We start from the raw sequence: 22,098 nt of genomic DNA, 5'->3' as shown, positions 1-22,098 counted from the left end.
ACTCTCTACTCCCTCTTGAATTTACCTCTACTGGTCCATCTGCCCCCAATCGTTACTTACTAGTTTGGGCTACTCTTCCTGTGCTTGGCTAATCTATATCGCGACTGCGGTGTATGTGGTTCTTTCCTGGTAGGCGAGCAGGCTGCTCGTGGTTGTGTTTGGCGTAGACTGTCGGTTAAACTTGAGCCTGATTGAGTGACTGCGTCTCTCCATCCATCGTGCTACCTACTCTGATGTGAAGTGGAATATGCTCTTTGTGGGCCTAGCCATGAATGAACATGTCGCCTAAAAGGCTGCTTATGTTGATTATCAGAGTGTGCCCAAACCATAAATGTACGCTTGCCCATGGGCCTAACCAGGAGTGCACGCTCCTACCTAGATAGGAGTGTACACAACTCGACCCCTCGGTACGTGGTTGATCGAACGACTGTTTGCTAGGATGCCGTGGAAGAAAGATGTCATATGCCATTGTCGTCCTGTTTCGTGACATTTCATCTAGGGCTTGCTACATCTCTGTGTGATGCAAAAACTAATTCACCAAGGTAGTTTGTTGTGCAAGTGCGCTTGTCATCTCCAAGACTTGTCAGGACAGGTGTTGTTCATCATTTGGAGTGGAAGAGTTTAGGCGGTATGCGTCTCTTTCAGTAGTGGAAGTGTAATGGACTCCGGGTGCTAGATTCAAGCCAGGTTGGATCAAATTTGCAGAAAAAAGGGTGAAAATACCCTCGGTTCAATCTTCAGTCCATAAATTTGAAGCTGGGACGGTTGAACTGGTCTTGGACCAGTCTGGGTCGCCTACTGGGCCACAGGAATGGGCTGGACTGTAGATGGTGTGCGTGGGCACGGGGTTGTGTTAGTAGCGTAGTGGACCACCTGCTGGCATGTGGGTACTAGTCATCAGCTAGGCTTAGGACTGCTATTGTGTTGAGGGCGCCTTGGACTACGACTGCTAGTTGGGCTATAGCCTGCTGGGCTGGTGCTACTACACCGTGGATCTGCTGTTCCACAACTTCTTCACCGTGGGCAGGGGATGCTATATGGACCAATGTAACGGCAACTGATGCTGCTGGCATGGCTACGATGGCAATCCTAGGTGGTAATGGTATGGCTCTTGCTGTGGTGAGCCTCAAAGAGCGACATCGTGTAGCCATATCGCGATCTTCATTGTTTCGCCTGTATCCTTGAGCATAGGAAGTTCCGTTCGTTATGGTTTCTGAATTTTCTATCATTATATTTCTTCCTTAAGGCTATAAGAAAATTCTACGAATGAACGAAAAAAAGTAGAAACGTTGAATAACAGTGTGTTCTTCGAGCGTTTGAATCACAAGCACCAATTTGTCGATGCAAATTTCCGCCATCTTCAGTCTTGACAAAAATGCACATGCAAAACAATCATCACCTTTGATCAAGGACCAAAAGCTTCACACCTACAATGAGTTGGGGGGGGAGGGGGTTTGGCTAATGGATCTTTGATGCTTGACATGTTTAGGGTTTTTCTATATGTAGAAAAGATGTACAATTTTTTTGTAGAGAAATAGGGGTATTTATAAAGGAGATGGTTGGCCATTGAGGTTGATTTTGGTGAGAATATTCCTAAGATATTGTGTAAATGATATCTTGGAAATAAAGGTAATTATCCCTAATTAAATATCATTGGGGTTACTCACTTAATAGGGTTTGTTTTCAATTGGAAGTGTATTAATAATATGATTTAGGGACAATCCTATTATTAAATACCCTTGACTGTTTCCACAGGCAGTGGAGCTCTGAGTAGTCTTAGTCTACAGCCTGCAAGTCCTAGGATGTTGAGTTATGCGTGGGATGCCTACTCATTTAATAAGGGTAGTTTTGTCTTTTTCAGCTGAAAGTCCACGTGTTGCCTCTTGGAATATTGGGATTAATTTTGGCTCCACACTAGGTTTATGTGTTTCCCATCTTTGTGGTAGATCTGTACAACTAGCTGATGGTTCTTGTTGTGGTAGGGTTTCCTTATTTTCAAATTTGTGCGAATCTATCTCTATATCAAGAGATTGGTCATAGGAATAATGTTCCCATGTAACTGTAGACATGTAAATTTCATTGCATACAAATGATGCATCACAAAGCTCCACGTGGCATATGACTCATCACAAATGGACAAGTCATCAATGAAATGTGGCACAAATCAAGCAAAGGAAGCTCAAAACTTCCCCAAAATTCAGCCAAAAAGGGGAAATACCCCTTAAAATTGGCAAAGGGTCCAAATTGCTCCCAAAACAGGAAAGAAAACTAAAACATCTTCACAAAACAAGCAAGAATTGAAGATTGCTCACAAAATAGGCAACAGGCCCTATAGATTTCAACCAAGCAAGGAAAAGTGGCTAAAAACAAGACACAAAACGTGCCTAAATTCTCCCATGGATGAATCAAAACACAAATCAAAGCCAAATCCACCGAAAGGCATGGTTTTGGAAGTCTATAAATACAAGGTCCCAGGACAAACAAAAGGTCGACAATTTATACATTAAAGGGCCGAAATTCTCACAAAATGAGAACCTCTGCCAAATCTTTGAAGACTAATACACTGCCAAAGCTCTCTTCAAAGAACTTACAACCAAAGCTGAAGCTTTCTTTTGACAAAAGCCAAAGCTTTCCCATTGAAGAATCAACAAGCACTTGTTCTGATTCCTTCAAGATTTTGTTGCAAGCTTTAAACTTGTAATGACATTCGATTCAAGATAAAATTGCCAAGACCCTTGAATCAACAAAATCCCACATCAACATCACCTTTGCCACAGGTCATACACAAACCTTAAGGTGAAGACTATCCACGCATTGTTTCAATCTCAAAACTTGAAGCAATCGTTCAATCGTTCGTCCGAGATCAAGTCATCGCAACCCTTGGATTAACAACCTACGTATCTACATCAAATTTAAAGATTGAATTAGAGCAAACTTATAAATAGAGATTGTAACCCTACAAATTCATCAATACAAATCTACTTTGTACACGTGTTCTCATTTCATTCGTTACAAAATTTTCGTGTTTACAAATTTGGCACGCCTAGTGGGACCTCTTTGCCTTTCATCTCTATTTTCATATCCACAAGAAACACACATGGCATCAAGAAAAGATCAAGTTATTCCTGCAACGAATGCGAAGAACAGGAACATCCTTGTGGTAAGTGGTGGCACTTTGGGCGTCACAACCCGAAGCGAGGCAAAAGCTCTCTTTGCCATGCCTTTCACACTATCGAAGGAGCAATCATCCTGGCCTCGCTAAGAACGCCTAGGGAAGAAAGCCCAAAGAGGTACTCCAAGTCGTTGACTAGGGATGCCGACTCAAGCAGTAGCTCGTATCCCGTAGCCATGCAAGTCATGACTATTGGTGCGACTTTAATCGAGGATAAGCTGGCACAAATGAGTGAAGCAATCGCAAGGCTGACAAGGACCATGGAAGAAAAGGACTTGCAGATTGCTATACTCGTCAATTGTTTAGAGACTCAAATGACGAGAAAGATGACCAAAAGGTTGATCACCAAAGAAAGAAACCAACGAAGAAAAAGAGCCTCTGGTGTCAAAATCCAAAGAGAAGCTGGAGGTGGACTGAGCTACCACACTTATGGGATCTATCTTTATCCAACAACTGTAAGAGATGATCACAAGGGAGCTCACATGACTCTGTGTTGTACTCAAAGCCCTACTCCAAGAAGATTGACGCCTTGAGGATGCCAAGGGGTTATCTGCCGCCCGAATTCATGCAATTCGATGGAAAAGGTAATCCTAAGCAACATATTACCCATTTCCTTGAAACCTGCAATAATGCTGGGACGGAATGAGGCTACCTCGTCAAACAGTTCGTGTGCTTGCTAAAAGGTAACCCATTTGACTGGTACACTGACCTCGAGCCCGAGTCCACCAACAGCCCACTCACTGGTATGTAGATGACCCGCGATTATTCGCCCAGCCACTTTAGGTGGTTCCGACTCGTAGGTGACCCGTGATTATTCGCCCAGCCTTCACGTGATCGTAGCACTCGAGCGTACTTATTATACACCCAGTCCTGTCGTACAGACCACTTTAGGTGGTTCTGACTCGTGTGCAGGTATAGTTAGTGAGATGGAGATTTGAGCTCTAGGTTCAGCCGTACAGGTCACGTTAGGTGACTCCGGCTAACAGATTACATGGCATTAAGATGACATTTTTCCTGAGCACTTGCATTCTATTTTAAGGCATTTGACATGACATAGTTCTGAGCATGACTTATATATATGTATATGATATTTTCTGGGAAGTATACAGGTTTTACGGCGAGGGGTTAGAGCTTTGTTTATGAAATGGTTTTTGAAAAGCTTTGTTTTTGCCCACTCACACTTTTTGTTTTGCGCCCTTCCAGGTTCTAGTTGGCTAGCACTTGTGGTGACTCCCCAGAGGATTTTCCTGGCATATCTGACAGATTATCACCAGTGTAGGACCACCTTTGGGTGTGTTTTTGTAATGTTGTTTCTCCCGGACTGCATTAGGTCTTCGTGCTCTGAACTCTGTTTTTACACTTGCGCTTGCATAAGTATGTTCTTACGTTGTGTATAATTGGTTTTTTTTTAATTTATTCGTACTTTTATTATTATTTGTTAGCTTCCGCACTGTGCACATGGGTACGTCACTTTCACGTGACGGCCAGCATACCCTGATCTCGGTCGGGGTGTGTCATGGGTTGATACAGAGAATAATTTGAAAGATTCTTCATTTATTATAGCTATATGCCTCACCTCTTCCTTGTGCATGTGTTTATATTATTCAGGAGGCTAAATTATCTTTTCCTACTAGCATAAGCTTAGCAGGGAACATTTCTTACTGTCATGAGCTATGGTTAACAAAAATTATATCAACATCACCAAAATCTATTAACGAAGTTGGGGTAACTTCTACTTCATTATGCTTTCCCTTATGCTTATAACTAAAATGCCTTGGTTGGAAATCTCTCATATTGATTCTAGATAGCGCTATGCTGACTTCTAACTCACAATTACAACTCTCTGTATTATTACAAGAACTTGGTTGATATATCTTAGTATTAACATCCATTCCTAGTTTTAGGTCAAAGAGGGACTAATATAAAGCAAATTGTAACTCTTGCATGAATTATGAAGCCTAGATACGTTTAATTAAAAATAAATAAATAAAAAACAATGTTATCTGTACGTCAGTGTATGTGTGGTACGTTTGATTTTAAACGTACCAAAACGCCTTAGGCTTTGTTAAACAACTATGATATTGGTAGATTTGTGTCTTTATATTGCGTTTGATTTAAACGCACCAATATACTTTAGGTAATTTGATTTTAGATGAAGCCATTTTGATTTTTAAAGGATAGACATATATAATTTTACTAAAGATTTTTTTATCATTTTTCTGCGATTTTTGTTTTCTAAAGAATTTTTTTTTTTCATTAGTATGCTGATTGTGCTTTTTTGGCATGGGTTCGTGTACATTTTCATTTTTTCTTGTGTATATATCTCTAATTTTTAAATTTTAATTGTAAGATTATCCCTAATATTTAGTCTTTATAACAGATAACATTTAATCCACGTAAAATACAGGAGAAAAGAATGAACGGATAATTGGAGAATGAAAATGCCACCAAATGTAGTCTAATCCACGTAAAATACAGGAGAAAAGAATGAAAGGATAATTGGAGAGTGAAAATGCCACCAAATCTAGTCTAATCAAAACTTGAAAAGTGATTTTGACAAAATAAAATATATAAAAAAATAAAAAAATGAAAAGTGATGAATGTTTAATAAAAAAAATTAGAGATATTAGGCGGTGGAATCAAATTGCCCCTATTTTAAGGAAGATAAAGTATATTTAATAATTGATCTTTATTTTTGTTCAAAAACAAAAATAAATAATTGACCTTTATTTTTGTTGAAAAAAATAAATAAATAATTGACCTCTATTTTCCAAGCACTTAATTAATAGCACGTCATGTGTTATGTTATTATTTGTCATTTTACAAGTTGACTAAATATTGTAACACATTTTTTTTTTTTCCCCTAAAAACACTTTTGCACTTCGCTGCTTTATTTCATATGGTGGACTTTATTTCACAGCTACTTATTCTCGCATAAGTAGTTTTTTATTTTTATAAAGCACAACTATACCCTTTTTCTAGCCAAACCGTAAGCTACTTGACTTCTGAATAGCTTTTCCTTTCAGGCTGATCTTTCTTGCAGCATCTTAAGGCCAACATACCTGTTAAAAGCACAAAACTGAAGCAAATAAAAAACAGCAACACAGCATAGAATTCATAAAAGCAAGTCAAGCACCCAAGGGACCATTGCGAATATCTTGTGAGTGTGATAACATACCTGCCAAACATCATAAGGGTGGCCTGAGGATTCGCCCCCGGTGAGAAATTGAATGTGGATGCATCCACAACACGCAATGCATTGATCCCCAAAACACGCAAACCGCTATCGACAACCTTTCCAACAATGGATCCCCCCTGGTAATGCCAAAATGTTGCCACTGAACTTCGGCAAAATGTCTGAAAGGAAACATCATCTGTCTGGTTCTTTGGTAAGGATAGGCCTAAAAACTTAAAACCTTCTATACCCGGCAGATCTTGAGCCTTAAATTGTTTCAATGAGTTTGTCCTTAGCAATTCGCCAATCTTTTTCATGCCACTAACACAACGAGAAAGGTCCAACGGGTGTGCATAGTAGTTAAATTTGACATTTGGGCTGACTCTCACGTCAGAGGATGATTGCAGCCTAAGAGAACCATATGACATGGGTCCTGGAACTTTGATAACAATTTGTCCGAAACTCGAATCAACCTTTATGGGATTAAATGGATTAGGAAAAAGACTAAATGGTGGAGTAGAAAATGGAGAACCGGAGAGACTCTCTATGTAGAAATCGCTTGTAATACCTACAATCTTCACAGGTGAAGGCTCTAGTGGAAATGGGGGCAAAATGTTAATTAAGTTACGAGGATTGTCATACATAAACTGCCCAACGTATGGATGGGGACTAACAACTGGGATTTTAAGAGATGACAGATAAGATTCTGGGCCAATACCACTAAGTTGTAGAAGTTGAGGGCTCCCAATTACACCGGCACTCAATACAACCTCCCCTTGACTGCGTACATATGCACAATGGGACCTCCCGTTCGAATCACTATACATGATTCCAATAGCTGACAAACCTACATCAGATGATAGCTTAAAATTAATAATGAACATTCTTTTTTTGTGCTTAACATAAACGTAACTGTTCATCATCCATACTTGATGCCTTGGAAGAGAAGAGGATCTTCTCTACTGTGGCTTGAACTGCAACTCGCAATTTGTTCGGATCTCCCTTATTAAGCAGCTCCACAGCTCCATGTCTTCTCCCATTGTTGTCAAACGTCGAACCCCCAATTTTAGTTCCTTTAATGTGATCCAAATTAAGTCCATTGTCTGGACCAACACCAGCCTCCAACAATGCTTTTGCTACAGAAGATTGCCAGGGATCCATAGTTGGGCGGAACACAATAGTTTCTTCAACCCACCGATATGCCTCATAAACCGAATCCATGTTCCACTCAATCCCTGATTTCATAAAGAAATCCCTGTCAGCTCTGGTGTAGAAGCCAGCATTAATCATGCTTGACCCACCTAAGACCCTGCCTCTGACATTAGGAACACCATCTTCTGATGTGAACTTTTGAGCTGGTGTCTTGCCATTATCTTCCCGCATTAGAGTAGTTAGAAGCCCATCGTCACGCAAGACGCTCGGATATGCTGTAGGAATACTGCCCCTTTCTAGAAGGAGCACTGAGTAGTTTGCTGATAAAGTTGCTGCTAGTGGGCAACCTGCTGTTCCTCCACCAATGACAATATAGTCATACGATGCTTCTAACCGTGGATCACTGGCGTTATACACAAATCTCATGTAGCGAAAATCTGCACAATGTGAAAATGATGAAGCATATATTTTAGGGCACTTGAAAAAGATGAAACTTGTTTTTGTGATAATATTAAAAAGTATAAAAGTCTTTTGAGTTGTTTTAGGTTTATAAAATAAATTAAAAAGGGTAATGCTAGAGAGACTAAATTTGTTGACAAAATTTGCAAATTAAATGATGTGTCACTAATAAAAATGAGTACGTTTATTAAAGCTTAAGTAATAAACCAATCATCACTTTCCATGTCCTTTAGTTTCTAAAATTTAGTTTACAAATTTAGTCTTTCTCATATTTCCAGTTAAAAAGTATATAAAATAACATTAAAAACAAAAACATAACAAAAGAGAATATGTTGGACAGTCATCAACAAAGGATAAAAATTGTTTAAAAAAAATGAAAAATTAGGCAAATTTTTTTTCGTCTTCTTCATCTTCTTTGAGCTTTGCAACGAAAAAAATCGAGTAACTGCTCTGCAACTAAAAAATCACTTTCAACTATTTTTTTTTTTCAATTTTCGGTAACTTTGACGCCCAATTAGACGCCCTTGCGGCTCGACGAAACCTGGGCGAGTTTTTGTCGACTTCCACAAAACTAAGGCGATTTTTCTGCCGCCCTACCTCCAAAGCCTCCTATGCACGCCTTGGAGCAAGTTTTTTAAAACACTGGATAATATATAGGACTAAGACATTCAATTTTAGGCATCGGACTGTCGCTGCAAGCATTTATATGGCTTTAGCATGATTCTTATTAAGTTTTGTATAATCCTTTTCAATTTCTTTTCTTTGAATAATTGATGAAGTAATTTACCATGATCACGAGTAGTAGCGAACGAGTTAACCTCTGATTGAAGATGAAGAGCAAAGATGTGCAACACTGACAGTATTGAATATATTGTTGATTTCTTCATGTTTTTGAAGTCAGATATTCGTTTTTTTTCCTTCCACTGCACGAAAATTCAAAAATATTTTCATTTCTACCCTCATAAATTAAAGAGAGGTAGCACATTTTCCTTTTAGCAAAGATTGTTATAGGGTAACATTTAGTAGATTCCAGTTAAAAAGTCATGCTATCAGACATGAAGGAGCAACTTCACTTCTTATAAAGTAGATAGCGAAGAAAAAGTACTTGTAAGCGGACACCAGCTACATATGATTTAAATGATGGAAACAGAAAATGAGAATCCTTGTGTGCCAATACACAATTTCCAGACCAAAAAAAAAAAAAGAATCGATATATAATTATCTTTTTTCAACAGTTGAAGGGGTCAGAATTTACCTTAGAACTCGACGTTTTGTTTTCTATAGCCAAGAACTTGTTATTCATATGGCGGCATAGATTTTCTATGACTCTCGCAGGTCTTATATATATAACGACAGGCACCTACAGGTAATAAGTTCGGTGCCTAAATCTTAGGCATCTCTCTTCTTAATTATCCTTTGGAGCCTACTTACATATGTGTAATTCCAGTACTCCCACGACTCAAAGTTGTTTTACCATATTACATGTTGCAACAGAAATCAAGAGTATCTTCAATAATGTGTGTATTAAACTGGAATTACACACCAAACTTCTGTGCACTGGAATGACACAACATACACAAGGATTTGACAACTGAAATACTTTGTGATTGAAGGAGATGAACACACACCATAAATATCCATTGTTGAACAGTAGCCAAAAGTTTAGTTGTTGGCCCACTTTAGTAGATGGTGAAGGCATCTATATACAAAAAAAAAGGTCATAACTTGAGAAAAGGAAAGGACCTTTGTGATGGACATGACTGGCTCACGTGGCACTTTTATGGTGCCAACTCAATAACGGAATGCGAACGTGTTGCTACGTTCCATGTATAAAACTAGAAAAATCTTAACTCTAGTATTAACCCTATTGAAACATGAGCCTCTCACAAATCCTGCACAAAGATCACATGAAATTTCTTTTTACAGAAAACTAGATTTTCATCCTAAATAAGATGAAATTTAGAAAAATATCTTATACAATATTAAAAATTGATTTTAATCCTTATGATTCTATTTAATGCCACCATATGTATTCATCTCTTTTTTTTATTTATAATTTTATGAATTTAAATTCTATGAAAATATTATAAATTTTAATTCTCATTATGGTAAGCATCTTATCTAAGAAAATATTTTCGTAAAGATTTTTCGGTACACTTATGTTTTTGCATATTTTCTTATATGCCAGTAATTCATTACAATATATTTACGTATGAATATTTAGGTACACTGGGTTAGTATAATATGTTTAGGTACCGACATTTCGGTACACTAGTTTAGTATCATATAGTTAGGTACAGAATTTTCAGTACACTTATGTTTTTACATATTTTCTTATGTGTCACTAATTCACTACAATATATTTAGGTACGGGCATTTCGGTACACTAATTTGGTAAAATATATTATGATACGGACGTTTAGGTACACTAATAGAGAAAGTTAAATAAAATTAATGAATTAAAAAGTGTATAATAATAAATTTAAAATTTAATCTAATAACATTAACTGACACACCCCGACCGAGATCAGGGCGTGTTGGCCATCACACGAAGGTGACGTAACCATGTGCACGTGCGGAAGCTAATAAGATAGTAATGTAAGAAGTACAAATAATTTAAAACTAGCATGTAAAGTACTAAAACAAGTGCTAGCGTAAGTGAGATACAAATTCAGAGCAAGACTACAGCAGCCCAAAAGAAAAGTTGCAACATAAGTACACCCGAAGGTGACCCTACGCTGGTGAGTGTCTGTCAGAAAAGCCGAAAGAACCCTCTGGGAAACCACCGAAACTGCTAAGCAACTAGAACCTGGAGGGGCGCAAAACAAAAGCGTGAGTGGGCAAAAACAAATCTTTTCTAAAACCATTAATAAAATACTTTCTAACCCCTCGCCGTAAAACCTGTATACTTCCCAGAAAAATAACATATATACGTATGTATATAGATGTGCCCAAACATGCTCAAGGGTATGCCAATCATGCTCAAGATATGCCATGTCGAAACCTCATGACATGCAAGTGCTCAGGTATAAATCAAATCAATAACATGTAATCTGGCAGCCGGAGTCACCTAACGTGACCTGTATGGCTGCATACAGAGCTCAAATCTCAAAATCAATAACTGAACCTGCCCACGAGTCGGAACCACCTAAAGTGGTCTGTACGACAGGCTTGGGTATAATATATACATACGCTCTAGTGCTACGATCACGTGAAGGCTGTGCGAATAATCGCGGGTCACCTACGAGTCGGAACCACCTAATATGGTCTGTACGACAGGACTGTGCACCTAACTTGGATCCAAGCTGAGCGTGTGGTGCGGGAGGTGAACATCACGTGAAGGACTGTGCCCTACTCTGGGCGGGAGCACTAACACCGGGGGTGCAGGTTATGAGCTCTCTAAGCATCTCAAACTACTACTGAAAGTAAACATGAATACCACTTACCTGGCACTTACCTGTGCGTCCACAGCACCAAATACGCATATATAAATGTATGCCACTACTAATGCATGTGATGATGCATAAATGATAGGAATATGGTGCATGGCATAAAACAATAACCCTTTTTAATCTATTTCTGGGAATATAAATGTATATAGGTATATACGGAAAACCAAAAGCCCACTCACTGGTAAGTGGAAGGGTCGTAGCCCCCCTGCCTCGAGTGCGCACGCTCGTCCTCGGGGTACGTGTCACCTATATGCGAAATAACTATAAAAACGTTAACTTTAAAGCACATAACCAACTTCTCGTAATAACTTCTCATACATTGCTCAAAGTGGCCAAATGAATATACCAACGTGCTCTACACAACCTCAGGATCACAACCATATTTTTAGAAAAATTTTCCTCCGCTGCACGCGCCCCCACGCGCCGCCCAAGCGCAGGCACGTGCCTGGCACGCTGACGGCGTCAACTGACGCCGTGAGGAATATTCCGTTGGATTTAACGGATTCCGTCAACAGCGTCAGGAATATACCGTCAGATTTGACGGAATATTCCGTCACCTTCTCCGGCGAGCCTCCGGCGACGTCGCCGGCACCGGAAAACTGGAAAAACTTCAAATCGTGTTTTCTCACTCGTTCCTCAGCCATTTTTCACGTTTCTTGAACCAAATTAAAGCCTAGAACTAGTAGAACAACGCTAGACCACTTTTAAAGCCTAAAAATCACTGGATCATACCTGTCCCCAAACTCGAAAACCGGCCAACTTCGAACCAGGCTATCCCGACGTCCAAATTCGTCCAACGAAGTACTCCTAGGCTCCTCGTGACACCACCAAGCTACCTACGAGCTTAGAAATCCCAAAAACTTGATGAATAATTTTTGCATGAACAGTACACAAATCTACCATTGTCGAATCGACGTGAAAACAACGGATTTCTTACCTGAAAATGGTACGGTTGAGCTCCCACGAGCTTCACGATCTCAGCTGTACCCTTAGTTTCCTCGATCTGTGATGATTTAGTGTAGTTATGTGTGTGTCCGTACGAGTTCAAAGGAAGGAGAAGAAAGAAGGGAGCTCGGGAGAGAGAGAGACAGGGAAAGAGACAGATTTGTAATTTCACACGTACGTTAACATGAATTTTGGGACGGGCTATCACATTAACTAAGTTATCTATTAAATATAAAAACAAAAATATAATATGACTTTGAATTAAGTACACATTAAGGGACTAAAATCAATATTCAATCTCACACCAGATTTTTATTAAATTTTAATCTTCTTGAAGGATTAAAGTTCAAAAACCCTTTTTTTTTATTTGCATTTCATACGCGGACCATACCATTTACGGAGATCAGCATCTATTTGGGGATATCCACAAAATTTATCTAATGTGTAATTTAGTATGTAGTAACGCGTTATTAATTTACTTTGCAACCTCATAATCGAAAGTGTTTATTCTCTTTATTAACTTCTAAAAATAATTTCTTGGTTTATCTCTTTCCTTCTCCACTGACTCTGGCTTGGGATCGGCTACAGCCCCTCTCCCACCTTCTCCCAGCCCTTATCCCCCTCCCATTCCACCCTCTTGACCTCATCTCCCTCGCTCGCCCATGCACCTCATTCTTTCATCGTACTTCTTTTATTCCCATTAATTCCTTTGGAATTGTTGTATGCATAGCAAGCGTCCCTTCCTTTTCCACCGTTTTGTGAACAACCCGCTGACCTTTGTTGTTTTCTTCCTAAAATCCAGCCTATACCAATCACGTCAAAGTTGTTATATCATAGCCAAGTCAATTCCATAGCTTAGTGACCTTTGGTTCGATCCACTAGCAGACAAAGAATTAGGTAAGAAAAAGGCATCAAGTATCGCGCAATCTCCCAACATCAATTGTAAGTGATGCGTGTGGTCCCCTCCCGCTCCCCCCTCCCCCCACCTCGCGTGCACGCGTTGTTGAAGTATGTTGCGGGTATTGTTTGATATTTGGTTGTGTCTCATTCTTTCTCCCAAGCTTTTCATTGGCAAACAACTAACCACAACTTACTACGATTCTTCACTAATCCTACATGCTTGACTAAGTTAAGCTATCTTGAGGGAATTTTTTTTATATCAATCTATATCCATGGCAAAAGTACTCTGCTAAGTCACTAACACTAAGAGATGAAAGATAGGGAAGCGAATAAGATTGGATACCCTAATTAGGCCTAGCGATAAATGATGTATACTCATTGTCATTCTTGCTGAGATAGAGTCAGCTTTATTTGGCAGAGTAGGCAAAGGAATTGCCTCTCATCTGCTAGACATCCCTTTCTTTTTCTGCTCATCTAACTTTCAGTTTTCCCCTTTGATTTTGGCTAGTTCTAGGGTTTTGGGTAGGATTTCTTGTTGTGGTAGTTCAGATACACCTTATATGGTTTGTGGCTCCTCCTATAACATCTAAAGAATTCTCTACAAGCAGTATGCACCTCCACGGGGAGACTTGTTGATAGATAGTTTTGTTCTCGGCTTAGGTAGTTTTTATTTGTTTTGCCTTATTTAGCGGTTCTGTTGTTTGTGCCTGATTGTTCTTGTAATGGGTTTTGTGTGCCCCAATGCTAGGTGTCGATGCAAATTTCCATTGTCTTCAGTCTTCACGAAAATTAGCCTACAAAACAATCAACACCTTTGATCACAAACCTAAAGCCTTACGAGCCCCTGATGAGTTTTTTTTTGGGGGGGGGGGGAGAAGGGGGCAAGGTTTGGTCAACAGATCTCTGATGCCTAAGTTAGTCTCTCTAAAAGAGTGACGTGTTTAGGGTTCTTCTGTATGTAGAAAAGACGTAACCCTTTTGGGGTTACTTATAGAAGTGGCAGCCGACCATGAGGGTTGATTTGGTGAGAATAAATATGTAGACACCGAAATTTCAGTGAAATAAATGTTAACCAATGTATTAAAATTACAACATTTATTCATTTCACTTACATCACACATTCATTTCACCTACATTACACAATTACTTTACCTACCAACTCCACTCATTTCACCAAAAAATGGATGGTGGTGATTCACTCTCTTGGCCTATAAATAGCCTTCTCCATCAAGAGAAAAGAAAAAGGAATTTACATCACACCAAAACCTTGAAGCTTTGAAACTCCAAAAGCTCTCAAGCAAACCCCGAAAGATTAGTAAAACCCTCTTTGTTCTTCGCAAAATCCCCCTTCAAGATCAAACCTCGACGGCCCTTGAAGAAAACGTTCATCGTTCATCATCTGTTCATCCTAAGATCAAGCCCCAACGGCCCTGTGGATTAACAAAAGAATTAACAAACCCATATACCCATTCTTCAAGATCAAGCCCAACGCCCCTTGAAGACCCATTCATCAACTGTTCATCCTTAGATCAAGCCCCGACGGCCCTTTGGATCAACAATCTCAGCAAACCTATACACCTATTCTTCAAGATCAAGCCCAACGCCCCTTGAAGACCCATTCATCAACTGTTCATCCTTAGATCAAGCCCCGATGGCCCTTTGGATCAACAATCTCAGCAAACCTATACACCCATTCTTCAAGATCAAGCCCAACGCCCCTTGAAAACACATTCATCAACTGTTCATCCTTAGATCAAGCCCCGACGGCCCTTTGGATCAACAGCTCATCCACAAACCTATACCCTACGAAGATAGAATCAGATGATCAAATTACAAAGAGATTGTAACCCCAAAATCATTAATACAAAATATATTTTTGTGCACGTATTCTTGTTTCTTATTTTAGGAATTTTTTCGTGTTTACAAATTTGGCACGCCCAGTGGGACAATCTCTACCTCTCATCTCTTTCTCCGTTCAAGAAAACCAAAGCACACCTCCAAAATCAATGGCATCAAGCAAGGGACAAGCCGTTCTTGCAACCACCAAGGGAAGAAGCATGAGCACTTCCGCCACAAATGGAGCATCCATTGGTGCCACAACCACTCCTCAACATGCCGCTGCAAAGTTGATACCGCTAAGCAAGCAAGAGCAGCATCAAAGGCGCGAGTCGGTCATCAACCTGACCTTGTTGGGGGCACCAAAGCATGCTATTGAGGCGCACAAGATGACACCCCAAAATGGCCAATGGGGTTCTTCATCAACACTATGGATGTCTGAAGGAAAGTCGTGTCTATTGGTTGTACAAGTCATGACCATCGGCGTCACCTCTGTTGAAGAACAACTGGCTCAAATGACCAAAGCAATTGCAAAGCTTACACGGACTATGGAAGAGAAGGATTTGCAGATCGCCGCACTTATCAACCAACTAGATGAGCGGCTCGACGTGAAAGTCGACCCAAATGTTGGTCTATTAAAGAAAGAAGTCGACGAAGAAGAGGAGCCTCCGGTGGAGAAAGTCGAAGAGAAGCTGAAGCTAGACCAAGCAACGGCGTTCATGGGATCTCTCTTTATCCAGCAGCTACAAGAGATGATCGCAAGCACCATCAAGACACAATACGAAGGAAGCTCACATGACTCAGTACTGTACTCAAAGCCTTACTCCAAGAAGATTGATGTTTTGAAGATGCCAATGGGTTATCAGCCCCCAAAATTCATGCAGTTTGACGGAAAAGGCAACCCAAAGCAACATGTCGCCCATTTCATTGAAACTTGCAACAATGTTGGGACGGAGGGAGACTACCTCATCAAACAGTTCGTGCACTCTCTGAAAGGTAACGCCTTTGACTGGTACACCGACCTCGAACCCGAGTCTATGAACAGTTGAGATCAGCTAGAAAGGGAATTTCTCAACCGCTTTTACAGCACTCGTCGCACTGTGAACATGCTGGAGCTGACCAGTACGAAACAGTGGAATGATGAACCTGTCATCGACTACATCAATAGATGGCGTTCATTAAGCCTGGATTGCAAAGATCGGCTTTCTGAAACCTCCGCCATTGAGATGTGAGTTCAAGGCATGTAGTGGGGACTACACTACATCCTTCAAGACATCAAACCACGAACATTTGAGGAGTTAGCCACCCGCGCCCATGATATGGAGTTAAGCATTGCCCGTCATGGGAAGAAAGAACAGATCGCCGACTACAAGAATGACAAAGTTTTGGGGCCAAAGGTGGATAATGCTGCGTGGAAACCCACCAAGGAAGCAATGACGGTCAACACAACTCCAGTCAAAATCCATACACGAGGCAAGGCGATTCAAACCGAAGCTTTTCGTGATCAAGAGATACGTAGACGCACTTTGAAGGAGCTTGAGGAGAAGACTTATCCATTCCTCGACTCTGACGTGGTTGCCACGTTGAAAGACTTGCTTGACAAAAAGGTGATCGACCTACCTGAGTGCAAATGGCCGGAAGATATGAACCGTACTGACAGTCCAAGGTACTGTAAATTCCATCGCTTCATTAGTCATCCGACGGAAAAATGCTTTGTGCTAAAAGATCTCATCACGAAGTTGGCTCAGAAAATGATCATCGAGCTAGATCTTAATGATGTGGTGAAGTCAAACTATACCACCGTCACTTCTGGCTCTTTGAACTCAAAATCTTCACCTCAACCGCTGGGGGCATACTCCAAAACCATGTCAGTCAAGTCAAGTGAAGTTGAAGGATGGACTTATGTCACTCCAAAGAAAATGCACAAGAAACATAGGTCTCCTCCACAAGTTCACCAATCGGAAAGGGGGCAAAACAGCTACCGTCAACCTTCAAAGCTACATGAAAATGTTGAGGATGATGAAATTATGACATAAAGATCGTCCGTTGCCATCACGATGCGCGATTTCTTCCCCAAAGACTTCTTCAATCACTCAGTCAAGACTCCTTGCTATGAAGATTGCAAGGAATGCCTCTCTAAGATCGTTTGACAAATTCAAAAAGCTCCTCGTTCGCACGAGCCTAAAAGGTGACAACCAAACGCTCTTTGCCTGCACGAGTTAAAACTGCAAATGGCACCAAACGCTTCTGGCCCGCAAGAGCATAAACTGTGTACGGCAAAATCACCATTAAAATTAAAAAAAAAAAAAAAAAAAAAAAATCACTCATTTGAACTACGTCATGACTTGATCCCTCCTCAACCAAGGGTACGTAGGCAACTTGAAACTTCAAAACTTCAAGTACAGTCACATCATCAACAAAAACACAAACACTTTGAAGAATAAAGAGCAAATTCAAGAATGCAAACACTTCATTTCTTTAAAGGAAAAAAGTCGGCCCTAAAGCCTGATTACAAAAAAAGCAAAAGACACTACTTGAAAACTATGTCCCTAAAACTATGGAGGTGATCTTTAAGCAAGCATTCCAAAGTCTTCAAAGTCTCTATCTCGGTGGGAAACAAGATGGGCAATTCCATGGCCATGTCTTTCTCTTGGTCTAGGCGTGAAATCTCCTCTTGGCATCGAGAAACTGTAGCTCCCTGCTCCCCGAGAACACTTTCAAGTTGTGATGCTTTGATGCCCAGCTGTTCTTGCTCTCGTATGAACGTATCTAGACGCACCTGGATGGAAGCTAAAGAAGTCTGTATGGCTTGATAATCTCCTGAATCAGCTTGCTGAGAAGACCGGACTTGGGTTAGTGACAAGTCTATTACTGCAAGCTGGTGAGCTCTAACATCTGGACTCAACTTCTTCGAGAAAATAGCATTAAAAAGACAGCAGCTGCTGGGTGGCTTTGACTTCAATAAAGGGCTGCCCGATTTAAGTGATGCCCTCTCTCCTTCCTCCACCATAAGACTGCAAATATTGCAGCGACTGTGCAATAGTTACGCAGTGATGATGTGATCCCATATATATATGTTTGTGTACAAGAACCTAGAGAAACAGATGAAGTACGGGGACTGTGCAAATAATGGTGCGGTGACTATGCAAACAGCAATTCGCATGCAGTGAAGGATGTAATAAGATGATTGTGCAAATAATTAAAAAAAAAAAAAAAAAAGCGTCCGCATGCGGTGCAGCAAGGAACCCAATAGTGCCAATCTACCATACTCGTCATCAGAACAATGTACACACACACAAAAAGAAGGCGCAAGCTACTGTTAGCAAGTCAAGAAGAAAAAGGAAAAGAGATGGTGGCGACAGAATTATTGCAAAGAAGAAAATTAGGGAAGGATGGTGCACGGCACCACTTGCAAAACTGTGATTAAAAAAAAAAAAGAAAAAAAAAGGGAAATAGCACATATCTTGGTGATATATATGTTTTATCTGTATTTAGCACAATACACTGAATAAAATAAAGCATGTCCATTGATCTCCGAGAAATTACAAATGCGTACAAAAAAAAAAAAAAAAAAAAAAAGATGGAGTTTTCACAAAGGTTGCTCACGTGAAGCCCCACTACTTGGCAAAACTCCTGGAGCGGGAGGCATCGAAGATAGATCATTCGAGGCCTCAATACTTGGTTGAATGCTAGATGATGAAGGCAAAAGGTGCCTCTGGAAGAAAGCCACAAGCCTTTGACGGTCACTTTGAATTCGACCTTCAGATTGTTGCAGCTGATCAAGCTTCCTCTTTATGCTCATCGAATAATTATTTGCAAGCATGTACAAATCACTATTCTCACGCTTAAGCTATTTGATCTATTGTCTAAGATTTTCCACCTCCGCCATCAATGATTCAACTTGACGGGTTCGAGCAAGTAGGCGTTGGCCGATGTTAGACACAGAGCCCGCACACTGAACACTGAGAGCTAGGGACTCTTGAACGGCCAACTCATCGGACCGTCTTGAAAGCAGCCTATTATCTCTAGGAGTGAGGAGGTTCCTAGCTACTATCGTAGCTGTTGTTGCATCCTTCATCACAGAGTCTTCACCTGTAAGAGGGCCATTAGAAGATAAGAAAGACGGGCACCATATATTACCTTGACGCGGCGCACCCGTATCACTGCTGAGACTCAAATCTAAGCAAATGTTAGATGGGTTAGCCATTTTCAAAGATGTTAAAAGAGAAGGGTTGGATGGAGTGAAATCTATAAAAAAAAAAAAAAAAAATACACCGGAGACGATTTCCACGAATGGGCAATCTTCAAAGTGTGCATGTTGGATGTGACCGATACCTCTATAAAAGGAGAGGCGACACAACCACCGATTCAAAAAAAATTGAAGAGACACCACTCTTCAAATCTTAAAAGCCAGATTTTCCTGCGTAAAGTTCATCAGTGCTTTTCAGACGCAACCTCAGCTTTTCAGATAACGCGTGCAACTTTGTCAAAGATCTCTGACAAAGTTGAAAACGCGTGAAGGTCATTATCCCAACCACCACACTTTTGCCGACAAGCGTGGGTGACAAAGCCGCACCCGCACTACTACTTGCCATTAAAATCCCTATATATGTCAACATTCATAGCAAGGCATACATCCAAAAATGCATGACTCTTCTTCTCGGCCGAGAATGTAGCTGCAACCAAACCTCTCAATATGCTCAGTTTTCTTCTTCCCTTGAGAACACCTATTCAACCAAGTCTTCGAGAGTAAACGTATCCCATATCATTAGGGTTGAAAGCAAGAGTATCTCATAGCATGCCTTTCCCCCGTCATTTCCTTTGTTTTTGTTCTTCTCTGAAAGACAAAGAGAGAGAGAGAGAGAGATCAGTCGGTACTTGGAATCAAGCTTCCCGTTTGGAGCCGACTGTCTGGAATCCCTTCCCTGATTGCTTATCCAGCCCTGCTCTCAAGTACTCATCTTCAACTATTGATGTACCCCCAAAGAAAATACCAGATGCCTGAAGTACAGATGAGGCATGAGGAAACGGTCGATCGAAGCATGTGGAGACAAGCGCAACAAATATATGTGCTGATTCATTCGCTGCTTCTTCAAAAGCAAAAGTATCTCATATCATCAAGGGCGAAGGCAAAGGTATCTCATATCATGTTTTTTCCCTGTCTTTTCTTTTGCCCTTGCTCTTGCCTCCAAGACAAGAAGAAAGAAAGCAATCAGTTGGAACCCGAAATCAAACTTCCGATCTGGAACTAATTGCCCAGAACCTTTGCCTGGTTGCTTACCTAGTGTTGCTCTCGAGTGCTCATCTTCAACTGTTGGTGAGTCTCGAATTCCCTCAGCGTATACTTCAGGACAGGTGACGGAGTGTCGGCTCTTTACACTGAAGCTGCCAAGCATGGATGAATTGCTGAGAAGTGATGCCCTGAAAGACCATTTAAAGGCAAAGGGTTGCGCACCACCTCGGCTATGTAAAAGAAACAAGCAGAGAAGAATGTGGTACAAGGAGCTGGAACAAATTGCTGGAGCGCGACGCCTTCCCCTGCAGAACCATCTAGACAGAGGAGTTTAAGTCAAATCCAAGCTTGACATCATTGTTCTAATCAAAGAGCTCAAGAAGCCTCAACAACCCTCCGCTGGCGCCGTCGCCAAAGAGCAAAGCCTCGCCGCGCGACGCCGTTAAATCGTCAATACTTCTTCAAAAAGCAAAAGTATCTCATATCATGTTTTTTCCATGTCCTTTCCTTTGTCCTTGTTCTTACCCACAGGGCAAAGAGAAAGAGAGCAATCAGCCGGCACTTGGAATCAGTCTTCCGATCTGGAACCGACTGCCTGGAATCTATTCCCTGGTTGCTTACCTAGCGTTGCTCTCGAGTAGTCATCTTCAATGGTTGATACACTTCCAGAGAAGATACCACATTCGCTTGGAGAACAGCTAGGACGAGTGACAATGAAACATCAATCTTGTGGATCGTCAGTAAACGCAACAACTGCACATGCTGATTCATCCCCTAACCCTCTTCAATATGAATTGGAAAGATTGAACAAAGAAACAGGTCATCACCTCCACTTCGTGCTTGCCTGCCATGTGTCTAAATCCTGAAACCGCTCATGGTCCTATTTTCACTCAAGATCAAGCCTCGATGGCCCTTGAAGAAATCACAAGTCTGATTCAAAATCAAGTGTTCACCACCCTTGAATCAAATTCAACTCCAGATAAGAATAGTAAGTTCAGACCTTCAGAGGAGACAAAAAAAAACCCTCCAGCCCAGTTCCAGATTAAGCCTGTGGAAAATCAACGATTAAAGGAAACCAGAAAATCTTCCAATCGAATTCAAGTTCAAGCCCCGACGGCCCTTGAAGAAATCACAAGTCCGATTCAAAATCAAGTGTTCACCACCCTTAAATCAAATTCAACTCCAGATAAGAAGAGTAAGTTCAGACCTTCGGAGGAGACAAAAAAAAAAACCCTCCAGCTGATAGGAGCATATTTAGGCGACTTACTTAGCTTGTTTTCGTGCATTTATATTGTTAATTCATAGATGTTTAAGTATTTTAAGCCATTTTCGTGTGTTTTTAGGTTCATATGGCTATGGAAGCAAAAAGATACATTTTCGAGCATTTTGGAGCAAAATTGGACTTGGAATGGATAGCTTATGTTTGGAGCAAAAGGAATGGACGAAATTGAAGACCTAATATCAAAGGATCCTACCTATTCTAGGTCGCAAAACTTGCAATCTTAAGCCATGCCATGTGTCCCCTTATGTTTCCCTTCCTTGCCGTGCAAGGAAGGGCTTTGTTTCCTATTTCTAACTACTTAAAACCACATTCCTCACTCTCATTCCCCATCCATTCATTCACTTTGCACCACCAATTCAGCCACATGCACTTATTCCTCCATCATTGCACCACAATCCCAACCATGCCATGCATAACACACCAACAACAACCTTGCCGTGCATTTCATGTTCATTTCAACCTTTAATCCACATGCATTTCCAACCTAGCATT

At 40.7% G+C, this 22,098-nt stretch overlaps 1 protein-coding gene across 1 annotated transcript; it reads right to left on the bottom strand.

Annotated features, from left to right (window-relative positions):
• Positions 1-6,055: 6,055 nt before the first annotated feature.
• On the bottom strand, positions 6,056-9,264 carry LOC137737835 ((R)-mandelonitrile lyase 3-like). Its single transcript, XM_068477404.1, has 5 exons — positions 9,214-9,264; positions 8,746-8,881; positions 7,277-7,936; positions 6,351-7,194; positions 6,056-6,234 (listed from the first exon to the last, which is right to left on the bottom strand). Exons 1-5 carry the CDS (start codon positions 9,259-9,261, stop codon positions 6,195-6,197), a joined length of 1,728 nt encoding a protein of 575 aa, XP_068333505.1. The 5' UTR covers positions 9,262-9,264; the 3' UTR covers positions 6,056-6,194.
• Positions 9,265-22,098: the final 12,834 nt, after the last annotated feature.

This window comes from Pyrus communis, chromosome 6 (assembly GCF_963583255.1).
Source record: "Pyrus communis chromosome 6, drPyrComm1.1, whole genome shotgun sequence".
In the NCBI taxonomy this organism is placed as follows: Eukaryota; Viridiplantae; Streptophyta; class Magnoliopsida; order Rosales; family Rosaceae; genus Pyrus; species Pyrus communis.
This window is presented reverse-complemented; position numbering and strand designations above follow the sequence as displayed.